The sequence below is a fragment of the Genypterus blacodes genome, unplaced genomic scaffold (genome assembly GCF_046128005.1).
Source record: "Genypterus blacodes isolate CSIRO-AG114 ecotype Tasmania unplaced genomic scaffold, CSIRO-AGI_Gbla_v1 ptg000156l_1, whole genome shotgun sequence".
Classification (NCBI taxonomy): Eukaryota; Metazoa; Chordata; class Actinopteri; order Ophidiiformes; family Ophidiidae; genus Genypterus; species Genypterus blacodes.
Window position 1 is genome coordinate 5,747,767 of NW_027466957.1, and position 12,753 is coordinate 5,760,519.

At 45.3% G+C, this 12,753-nt stretch overlaps 1 protein-coding gene across 1 annotated transcript in view; it reads right to left on the reverse strand.

Moving 5' to 3' along the window:
• LOC143012909 (calmodulin-binding transcription activator 1-like) overlaps nucleotides 1–12,753 on the reverse strand; it is a 226,733-nt gene that overhangs the window by 119,961 nt on the left and 94,019 nt on the right. The window contains exon 3 of the mRNA XM_076166248.1: nucleotides 8,072–8,139. Coding sequence (XP_076022363.1) covers nucleotides 8,072–8,139 — 68 coding nt within the window. The remainder of the gene's footprint in view (nucleotides 1–8,071; nucleotides 8,140–12,753) is intronic.

Below are 12,753 nucleotides of genomic sequence, written 5' to 3' on the forward strand. Positions count from 1 at the left end.
ACCAATTGACTTGTATTTGAATTAACTCACTGATGCAAAATTAATACATGGCTATCTTCCACATTCCACCAACCCCATCCTCTTCCATCTGTAATGAGGCAGTTTAAGGAGGAAGGGTCCTGCCTGGGGTGAAGCACTCACCGAGGAAAGGAGCAGGGGTACGGAGGGCTGGGGTGTTTAATCTAACTTACGTGCTATAATGACAACGTCTAATTAGGATCTACGGCCTTGCTGACGCAGGTAGGGAACACCTTCAGCTTGGTTGGATAACAAAGCAGGTAGGGAGGTTGGATCCCCTCCACACACTTTTTAAGACTTGTAAAACTCTTTCAATATCCAATATGGATTTTCCCACAAACAATACTCAATGCACTGCTGAAAAATACCTAACATAACACCTACACTTCCTCCCTTACCGAGGATTCCTGAAGCTATGAATATGCAAATAAGGACCCACCTACCAGAGCTGTTGGTCTGCTTCCACTCTGTTCTGATTCTGAACAAGCTCACACAGCTACACATGCACACACACACAGTCAACTTCACTGAAAAGTTTGTTACCTGTGAACCTGAGCCGGCGGTTTCAGGTTACAGTGCCTGTGAAATATGCATGTATTTACATATTGAAAAACGATTGGTTTAAACTATATTCTGATGTCACATTTTGTACTTGTACCTGCAGGGCACCAGTGGAGAAGGATTCGCTCTTCAGCAGGGAAATGTATAATAAATGTATAAACAGACTTCTACTCGTAAACTCTCCATGTACCTGAATCTGTACAGTGAAAGTCAAACATTGGAGGGCAGGAGTGGAACACAAATCTACGTGAGTGTGTTACCTAAAGAACTCTAAAGAAAGCCCGGGCTGCTTTTTCTTATTGGTTGCTAAATGACGAGAAGGTACATTGGGTCAGTCCTGCCATTTGCCGTTTTTACGCACTGATTGGTGCCACGTGGCAGCTCATCAGCCGCTGTACTTCCTGTACTGTGAAGCTCAGCTGGGGCGAAGAAATGGGACAGAATGTGTGCCAGTGTGTGCCTCAGTGTGTGTATGTGTGTGTGCCCATGTCGTGCCTGTGCTTTGCTAGTGATTCACCCAGGGCTCTGGCAGATATCCAGGACCTATTTTCTCCTTCTCTTTACATAACAGCAAACAGTATCACTAAAGCTGTGTCCTGTCGTTTCTGGTACTCCTTTTGCTCCTCTGCCACTTCACGTTCTTCCTTCCATCCTCCTCTACTTTCCTGTGGGTGTATGAGAGCTGGTGAGGGCCAATTGTTTCCTGTATCCTGATACGACTATGCCACCCATGAGAAGATGAACAAATGAGTCAGAGAAATTTTGTTGTCTGTTGACCACACCCAGAACACAATGTAGTAGGACTGACTGAGCACTATTGCCTGGGGATGTGCCGGGGGGACGGCTGCTTCTGACTGAATGCCCCCCAGAGCTTTGTAGAGGCCCGGAATCCGGGATCCGCTCACACCATATGCTTACAGGACAGCACCCAGCTGGGCACCGGGGCGTGACGTGCTGAAAATAGGGACTCGCAGCTCACAAATCTCAATGTCTCAGCCAACATACGGCCACTCGCCTCCAACCAAGCAGAGTGCAACACTGTGTTCTAGAGGTGGAAGAGGACGGGACAGGAGAGGGTGGAGGCAAGTTGAAAATAGAAAGTGAACTGAGGTGACCAGCGCTGTAGAGAGTTTGGTTTATTGGTAGTGATGAGGGTGACGAACGAGGCAGTGTGTCAGCGTGTGTGTTCAGAGATGTGAGCACGCCTTTATACTGCTCAGTGAATCAGGTCTATTGCGTGTGTTTACGTGGGAGAGTACAGGGAAGTGCTGGTCGTCTGAGTGTTTAGGTGACTGTGGGTGTGCTCTTCTGTGTCTATGGCCTACTCCCTGACAGCCAGGCTGCACGCTGCTCACCGGTGCAGAAGCGCTAATTGAATTAAGTCTTTATTATCAGGCTGCAGAGGCAGCACTTCTCCTCATCTCGGCCCGCTTGGCTGACACTTTCTCCTTGAACACCTGCTTGACATCAACTTCCTCCTCTATTTATTTATCCCCTCTCTCCTGTGGCCAGACACTGGCTGCACTTCACCCCCCCGCCAAATTGCCATGGCAAGTGAAGCTGGGATAGTTTTTGTGCTGCTTCATCTTTGTGTGCTACGAGATACGCCACAGTTTGGATTACCCCAGCATCACTGAACAATGTATCCTTTAGTCCAATGTCCCTTTTAAAAGGTAGAAACTCAACCTCAACTACACTTCAATGTCTATTACCATACCAAAAGGGACACATAACAAAAAGGATTAATTCCTTGAGCCGATCCTGTCCTTTTTGGCCTTCAGCTACAGTCCTGGTAAGCGTAGAGGGAATAAAGGCGATAAAGCTAGATGATGTTCTATGTTCTATTGAATAGTCTCCGGTGGGCAAGCTGACCTGGGTAATATACAGCAGCTGGGATGAGAACTAACATATATCTAGTCCCCTGTCCATTTCCACTAGCCTCAGGCTCAGGCAGCTTCCCTGGGCTCGACGTGGGCATTACTTTAGAGGACAGACAAACAAGAGGCACTATTACGTTGGCTAAGAGTGTGAGGTCCAGGCACTGGGCCCTGCACTAGCTGTAATCTATTGACCGTTTACATTCTCTCTCCTATGCCCCAAAACCAGAGGACCTTTCTCCATCTGTCAAATGAATCCATTGCTCACCACCTTCTATCTCTATCTGCTGTTTATCCGCCCTATTCTCTCTCTTTCCCCTCTATTCCATCTTTCTCCTGGTCTTTCTGTCTGTTTGAGTAACCCACCCCCCGCCCCTACTCTTCCTCCTCTTCAAGCCATCCATCACGATTCCTCCATCTCCATTTCGTCCGCTCTCTTCTCTTATCGACATGTTTCCATTTTCTAAACTGCTCTCACTCCATCATATTCAGTCTTTCTTCGATATCCATTTTTCATTGTCTCCCTTTCGTTCACTCTTTCCTGATACTCTGCGGGTATACCTAATACTAATATCTTGTCAGCTTTACCTGGAGGGTATGTTCCCCTTGCCCACAGGCCCCCGGATGGGCACAGATGTCCTTGGTGGGACAGTTAGCTGGGTGGATGTAGTGTAGGTCAATATCCTCCAGGGCCCAGACAATGGATCAGCCAGAGGAGAAGTGTCACGAAGGAACAAACTAAACTTTCCTCATGACAAGTTGGGGTTCAGTGAAAGAAGAATAGGACAGGCAGAGCACAGTGACAAATCATCCTTCTGTGGAGGATATAACACTAGTTCACCACTCAAAATAGTCTCTACACATTTTCATGTCATGTTGGCTTAATTTCATATCTCTGATCTACTACTATTTTTCTCCCTTCGTTTCTGTAACCCCCCCCCCCTCTCTTCTGTCTCTCTCTCTCTCCGTCTCTCTCTTGTGCCGCACATGTCCTTTTACACTCTCCTCTGACACGTCGCCAACCAACGAGTGCCACAAAGCATTAGGACCAAACACCATCACACGCCCTTCTCAAGCACATCCTACACATCAACCTCACTGCCACTTAAACTCCCTCACACATGCACGCAGAGGCCCTGACAGTCCCTACCACCATGTGCCAGACTAGGTGACGGGAAAACTGTTTACACATCAGCCTGGGGAGGTCGTATTCACAAAGTCAGCCACACCCAGAGCCCACCACGCCTACAATATCTCTGTCCCTCAGAAAAAAATAAAAAAAACATGTTACAAGCACTCAAGCGCAGATTTACTGCAAACACATTTTCACTGGTGATTACACACAAACAGAACATTTCGCTACATTCAAAAATGCCTGCATATGTTCATCCAATACTTGTTTTATGAATGTGTAGTCATGCTTACTCCCTTACACAGACATACTGAGCTGAGAGTACATTTACTTATACACATGCATAAGCACACCCTCACACACAAACACAGAACAATCACACACAGAGAGATGCACATACATCACAGGCTCCATACACAATAGCAAACAAACAGTCATTAGTAGATTTCAGGCTGCCTCTCAGCTCGGCTCTATTCTGGTGCTGGTATGCCCATGCCTCTGGGGTGGCGCCGCTGCTGTAGGTTTTAATAAAAGCATTGTCTTTGGAAGCTGTCTAAGGGGACTCGGTTTCATTTTGGAGTACTGCTGCTGTTGCTGTTGCTGTATGGTTGTGGATATGGGAGGAGAGAGGGCTATTGCGCTGGGACATGGGGGCGGCAAGGTTCAGTGTCACTGCTGGGCCCTCTAAGGACTGGTGCTTATTGTTTGATAGTTTCAATATACAAGCTGTGTGTGTGTGTGCGCGTGTGTGTGTGTCTGTGTGTGTGTGGTGGGGTGTTAGTATGTGTGTTTAAAGTCTGTGTTCATGTAAGCACATGTGTAAATGTGTGTGTGTTCCAAGCCTGTATGGATGTTAAAGCAAATGGTTGACACAGCCCACCTCACCTAGACCTGTAATAAGCGCGCGCGCGCACACACACACACACACACACACACACACACACACACACACACACACACACACACACACACACACACACACACACACCACACACACACACACACACACACACACACACACACACACACACACACACACACACACACACACACACACACACACACACACACACACACAGAGCAGATCATGAAACCACAATCTGTGCCATTTGAAGGATGATCTAGATTATGAGGTATCTGGATATGGCACACAGGTGTCCATTACCTCTTTGGGCTGACCAATCTGTGGCACAGTCGAGCCAACAGTCTTTCGAACTGTTGGCATACAAACATCTTTGAAAAGGCCCCTCCAGGAGCCATTTATGTCATTTATAATGGACACTACGTGGTTACAGCAGGAGCACAAGGAAACGCCTGTGATGAGGTGAAATCAAATGAAATTGTCTGGATTCTCAGCCACATTGTTTCCCTGCCATTCTTCTCTGTTTTCCTCCACCTCCCACAAACACCCTTGGCTCCCATCGGCTGAAGCGATACCGACATATCCTTAAAAAGGTGAGTAGAAAGAATGAGTATAGCTATCTGCAAGGATGTAGGAGAGGAAAATCCTAATTGTCCCTTTAAGTGTGTTCCCCTCCTGTGGAGTGAAGGTGTGGGGTAACGGCCATCTTAAATCACAGCCTGGCCGTGGCCTTCATTAAAGCCATAATGCCAAGCTCTCCCTTTAATGGAAATGGAAGCCAGCGAGGCTCTGGGTGTAAATTAAAGTGTAAGGCCCGAGTAGGCAAAGATTTCCCCAGCTCTGACAGGTGCGGCCTGAATTAGCTGTAGTGCTGTTCAAGCAGTCAGTGGGAGAACACTGCTATTGATTTTAAGCACTGTTGCACTTCCTATCTGAAAGGGAATGTGTATTACTAGCTCTCGGCACATCAATCACTCAGCATTCCACTACTCCCCTCGGCACACTTCAGATTTTGAAATGATAAACAAACAGAAACAGACCCAAATAAAAGCAGCATGGACTCCACTGCTACTGTAGGAACATCGGCCTGAGTGACGCATTAGCCTAGAAAAATACATCTGTGCACGCATCTAATTGGTCTCCTTCATCTCATCTTCCTCGTGTTGACAGGATGCCATCTCTATTCAGGGCATGTCCTGCATTGTGTGTCACCTTGGTCAAACAGCTGGCGTCAGCTCCTTGGGCTCTGGCTGTTGTCCACTCCCATGTTTATGACCTGCGTGTGTCAGAGTTGTTGCATGAATGCAGAGCAGCCATGCAGCATGGTGCCTCCCCGTAAATGACCCTGCTGCTCATTTCTGCCTCTCGATGTGCCCCGCTGACCCTTTCCACAGGTCCTGGCAGGGGGAGAATTACCCTACTTAGCCTGCTCCCCACAGGGGTCAACCCACACAAAGACATATAAGCAACACCCCCACAAACACACCCTCAGGTGTGTAAAGACAAATCATAAGGCATCACTCAACCACAGGTGTCCCAAGTGTGACCTTTCACCTGTGACCTTGAAGACATAGCTTCATACGCAGGCAGGCCATCAATCAGCTTCCATCACTCATTCATAACGGTTCACTGTATACTACAGCCTTCCACCCATTCGCCCCGCATCCACCCCCTGCCCCAGCATCCATCACTGTGCACTACACTTTCACTGACAGCTGGGAAAACACCAATGCTTCACAGCCTCTCTCTCCCTGCCTCACTTGTTCAGAAACATGGACGTACTGTGCATGCACACAAGAATACACAAATCTCTGCCTGTCAGTAATAACTGGCTCTTCAAATACATTGGAGATGTTGATAGGTGTGCCGTTGTGTAGCATAGGTGTTGGTGACATGTTTCACTGACATATTTGCTGAGATATCAACAACTGCATTGGGACAAGATAAAGGAGAGAAGGGTTGGGGGGTAAGCACCGGATACCCTGGCACCGTGGGCCCCTCAGACCACTCAATAAGAGACAGCGAGTGATGACTGATGATGTCTGTGCCACGAGCATCCTGAGGACCGCTGGGCTCAACAGCCACTGAACAAAAAGTCACTCACTATATACAGGAATGAATAGATTATACTGTGTTGGGAAATTGGAGAATTTTCTGACCTGCATTCCCAAAAAAGTGAATATATTTTTAGTTATGCAGTCTGACTGTACAACTACACGGCCATATTCACACAAAACTGAGAAATAAGTATCACAATATGGTGTCGCATGTAGATCAGAAATGTCCTTGGAGACGTTCCCAGTGGAACACGCTAATAATGCCATTTTTAACATAATAGCACCCTTGACATCACTTTTTCTCTATTTCTCGAGTTAATATTCCCACTCAGCACAGAACTGCAAGATAACAGCACCTGTAGTTACTCATAATTCTGGAGAGAGTAATAAAGGTGACCCAATGTGCCAAATATGCAGGTCGTATCTCGTGGCTAAAATAAGCTTCACAGATGCTTCATTTTGGTAGAATTGGAGTGTACGGGCTTACAGTGGGGATAATCGTGATGAAAAAGGTGAGCTCAGTGCTCTTTTGGCCCGTGCTCCATAATTACACCAGGAAACATATTCTAATTGACAGTGTCTTTATGAAAAGCTATTATCAATGTCTCTCCCAGGCAAAAGAGTGGTGGAGGGGGTGAGAGAGGAATGGGTTCTATGTCAGTAAGCCCAAGGTCCATTTACAAATGGATGAGGACTGTTAACAGTGGCAGCCTAGGAAGACTAGCTCTCACAGAAAGCAAGAGAGAGAGAGAGAGAGAGAGAGAGAGAGAGAGAGAGAGAGAGAGAGAGAGAGAGAGAGAGAGAGAGAGAGAGAGAGAGATAATGACGCATTAACATGTAAACTACTCTACATTGTGTGAACAGGCTTTATTTGCTGTAGCAGTGGAATGATGGTGCGGCCTGACAGCGCCACAGTCAAACTACAGGCAGTCTAAAAGAGGGTGTCCATCCCAGTGCCGTCCAACATGGAGTAGACAAAGCCGAGAGCAGTCCACTCCTTTCAAATGAGGAGAATTAACACACTGCTAAGGTATTTCACAGTCTACACATTAGATTTCATGTGTCAAAATTGTCTAATAAGAAGAGAGGAGTGTGGTTTTGAATGTGCAAAGTGGCCCTGTATGTATCTGCATATATTAACGACGCAAATTATTTGCAGTGCTGGCACCCTTTTTCTATTCAAAGCAATTCAGTAGCTCTTGGCATTTTGTTCTAAATGTGGGTGCAACTTCTGACCTAGACAACACCCCCAGCTTCAACAGAGTTATTAGCTGAGTGGTGAATGTGCAGACAGATACTGAGACATTAGCATACCATTCAAAGCAGATGCTGCACCCATGCATGTTATGTTAATTGACAAGCTAAAAGGCAATTATTAGTCAATATTAATATTCTATCATTTATTTGAAAAGTGCAAACTTCCTCTGAACCGCACAAGCAGCCTGTAATAACATCCAAAACTTAAATTGAAGAGAGTGTGTAGGTGTAAAAGTAAAAACATAAACCGGTCCTTCATTAAGCGTCAGACTATGAATCACAACTTGTAGGAGTATAATTCTCTTACCTTGTTTTAGGGGATGTCGTTAGCCATTCTTCATGCTTTTCAAACGTTATCAAGTAAGCTGCGATCTCCTGTGAAACAGAGAAGAGAGGAGAGAAGTCAGGTTTAGATATGTCCTCTTCAATCACTGCTGGATTGTGTTTGTAAAACATCGGTGAGTCTGCTTCATTGATATTCAGACAGTTTAACCAGCAGCACAAACACGGGGAAGATGGAAACGGGTCAGAGCAGTGTTAAACGGAGGATGGTTAAAGTAGCGTGAAAGACAGAAGTTGAATGCAGCGGAGGTCATCTTATGAGACCATCTTTGTTACGACAGCTTTGATCAGTTTCTCCTCAGAGGACATCAAGGTGCTCTCTGAGAGATTGACGTCTTTGTGTTTGAAAGTGAGCGGCTTTTAACATTTTTGGACCGATCCTTCCTCAAATCCCTCTGATCTGCCCTTGACACTCCTCTGTGGATCAATCCACTCTTTAACCTTTGAATAATAATTACTCTGACAATATTGACACGCATGTGCACATCGACTTCAGAAAAAGGTTGCAGATCCTTTGGAGTCAGTTGTGTACATTGAGATTCTGCAGACACACAAAAGAAAAAAGCCACCAGCATAAATATAGATGCTTCTAACACTTTCATGTTCATGCTCACCCTGCCTACTGCATCAGTCTGAGAGTAAGGGGGAACAGGCCAGACCGTACCCAACCATTTTCCTACCAAACTAATGGGCAGAAATGAAAGCACTTTGGATGCTAGTAGACAACCTAATGATTACCAGCGACAGCCAGCAATTCACTCCGCCTTTGTCAGCTACTTAGACTGTTACAGAGAGCTGGACAGTCCTGCTGCCATCTTCCACAAACACATCATCTTTTCCTTTGTAAGGATGTGCTTCTCGACACATGTTGGAAGTGTCACCGAACCCTTAAGTGTTTTGCTTGTTCTGTCAGGCTTGCCATTGAAAAGAGCATCTCCAATGACTGTATATTGTGACTTTGCTTGTCCACTTGGGCAATAATGTCTGCAAAAACACAAGCAACACTGAAAAATATGAGACATGGGACTGCACAAAGCTGTCAAGTCAGTTTCTGTTTTTATCCTTGTGATTATTTCCTTTCTCTCCTTGCAAACACAGACAGACAGACACACACGCACAAAATCTCACTAACACCATTGCAATGACATTAGCTCCTATTGGCTCATCAAGGCTGTGTCACAAGTGTGACCTGGCACAGAGACACACTAGCACACTACAAATAGCCCATGGGGCGGCTGCAGGGTACTGCGGTGCGAGAGGTTCCCAGGCTGGCAGGGGTCCCAACAGGGAGGGGGTAGTACCATGACTGGCACCCTCGCCTCCAGGTGCAGGCTGGGAGATAATGCTGCGTTGATTAACTTCCTGTTCTCCTGCCATAACGACCGGAGGCAGTGAGGCCATGACAAGATTGAGTCTTGAATTAAGAAAAAGATAGGAAGAGGATGAGGCTGTCAAGAGGAGCTGAGGGCTGCTCTTCTCCTTTATAACTTCTGCTATACGGGAGAAAAAAGTGGAAGAAAGAAACACCAATAGCCACAGTGCAAAGCCTCATTGTTGGGAGTTCACTGGAAGGGAAAACATAAGCTGCTAATGTGACGACAGCAATTACAATGCTGTTCACAGGGAAAGAAAAAAGAGTGTTTCGCTATCAGGTCACAACAAAGTTACTTTTCTGCATACATTTGAAAGAAAATTGTGCCAACAGAGCAGTGATTACATTAATCCCTGCTATTCAAGGGACAGGTGTGGTTGCCAGCATTCACTTTGGGGAGAATAAATGTCAGTGGGGAAGCTCCTTCAGTGACCTCTGCGTCTATTACCACACGGCTCCGTCCATCACTCTTGTCTTAAGAATCCAGCCGCAGCCCAGGCCACAGCGGCAGAAGTAAATAAAATAAGGGGCTGAGCAACCTTATATTACCAAAAAAAAAACAAAGGAAAAGAAAGAGAAGTGAGCATCTACCTCTGGCTCTTTGCACACCCCTCCCTCTCTGAACAGATGCCAGGGATTATTCCAACCCCCCGACCAACCATAAAGGTGCAATAATCTTATGGTGAGGAAACAAACAAAAACAGACGCGCAGCCATTAAACAGCTGCAAAGAGACAAAGTTTGCATGGGCGGCATAATGAGAGGCTAGTGCGCGTTCAGGTTGAGTACACACGCTTGCGGGTTAGTGCGAGCGGGTGGAGGCAAACATTGCTGAACACTGATGGTGTATCAAAGTCAAACTCGCAGCTGTCAATGGGCGCTGGACTTTATCTGCTGACCTGACTGCCTCTGGCCTCTCCATCACTGGGGAAATATTCAGAGCAGCCTCGTCGTACACATCACTCCTACCTTACTCAGCCTCTTAGGTCAGAATCCTGCTCCTGCAAGGCTGTTTGTGCTCTCCCTTCCCCTGTGCCTCAGCCTCCTCAGTGGCATGATCCTTGCTGGAGTTTTATCCGCGAGTGCTGTTGAAGCAGACTCGTAAGAACTGCATTCTGTGCATCTCAGACTGAGGTAAACTCACTTACAAGCCTGATCTAAATAAATAACAATCAGCACAAGGTAGCGGTGAACCAGAGCGTGAGTATGAGCAACACCTCTAATTGGCATGGTTGATGCAATAAGAGGGGGGCTTTCATTTTCCAGGGGAAAGAACAACCTGGAGCTGTTTGTTGTAACCCAGCCATCTCATTTGTTTCTTTTGTCTCTGCAAAAGCTGTGACACACTGTTAACAGAGGGGACCGCCCCAGAACATGACGGAGAGGTCTAACAGTTTAAAGGCTGAAGGAGATGGAGAGCCAAGACAGATTGCCTGTATCTGTCTACTGTGCCGCTACAATCAGAGTGTCTGCTTACAAGTTACCTGTCTCGACCTGGCACGCCATTAAAATGCTCTTCAGGAGGCGTCACTCATGTACTCATCAGCATGTCTACCCCGACTAGTTCTCTTCTACGCCTTCTGTTTATCTGCCTCTCATGCACCCCCACCCCGCCCTAACATCTCCTAACTGCTGAGGTGAAAGAAAAGCCACCAAAAGAAAATTTACATTTTGAGATGACTGGCTTTTACTGTCTTGCCTTTCAAATGGTATTCTCACTCTGGAGGTACAACATTTTCTCCAGAGAGAATAAGCTTTTCAAATGTCTACCTATTTGAAATTGGAGATGACAGTAACATATTCATCCCATTTCACTTTGCAACAAGGAAGAGCAATGTGGCAACAGAGGCAGTAAACTCTCTAAAAAAGAAAAGAAAATATTTGACCCATGCCATGTTTGGGATATATATTTGGCAGAATTAGCTGGAATGATCAGTTCAGCAAAACTGCTTTTAGTGTTGATCAGATGGATTTCACTGGGCCTTAACGCATTCTTTAAAAATAACAACTTTTACATGATTTCTGGATTTTCAGGTGATTTCCATCTGAGCAAGGTCACCGACATTGTTTTTGTGAGTTGGAACATGAGATATTTGGCATTCTGTAGGCCTTTGAACAGGCCCTGATGAAACCTTGAGCTATTGCTTTAACAATGCAAAGATAGAGTGTTTGAACCTCACACTAAAAGTAAATCTTTGGATAACCAAACAGACCCGTGTTATGCTATAATGAGAGTCAGTAACACCCTGTAAAATCAATTTCATTTGAGTAGTATTTTTCCTTACAACGGCAAACACACATAGTGTTGCCATAACATTTTCTTAGCTATTTCGCGTTTAAAATGCAAACGTTTCAGGGTAAAAAATGTCATAGGAAAACACTCAAGGCAACAATGAACATAATTGTATCTAACTAAATGTACAACTTCAAATACAGTAGCTTTTACAATAGCTTTAGTAGTATGGTGTCCATTCAAAGGCAAACAGAACTGGATGCCCCAACTTACTAAAAACACAGTGGATTATTGGAAAATTCAGTGGTAGATCCACAAAACCAATGTATGAGCTGAGATCAGGCTCTTATTCTTACTCTATAGCAACTGTGATTTATGGGAGAAAAGGGAAGCATTGAGAGGACTAAGATTCTAGCATTTGGATGACAGACCCCGTCACTTGAAACAACTGTTGCTGTTCCATTAAAAGGAGAGATAAGAGTGGCATTATCTCAGGATGCATCAGACACCTGTCTCTAAACACCATCCATAACGTCTCTCTCATCTACTGATTCCATGATGCATTTGAGCTGACAGAAAAAGAGATTTGGGAAAGCTTGGCACAAAGCTGGCAAGCAAATACTCCTACATTCCTCTTTGTGCCACCCCTTACATTTCTATGCAAACAGTTACATCATTCTCCTATCATTTGATTCTGTTTTCTTTTTTTAACCCAGGATTTACCAGACACTCCACTTAAAAACAGAACCAAGCAATGACTCATCCTAGCTATTTAAAATCAGTCTTCATTGCCCAAAAATGAATTCAACAATTACTGCATGTGTTTGTCCATTATGGTTGTATTCCCGTTATACTTATGCTCTAGTGACACTAATGAAAAGGCACTTAATGAATAGCCATACTAGAAAAATAACTTTACAGTATTGATTGCAGTAAGAGCTTGAGCTAATGAAATGAATATGGGAGAGCAGGAAGATGTGAAAGAAAAGATGGAGCAAAAGTCTGGAGTCAATGACTGGTTAGAGCGGGGCACAGCGCCTCCA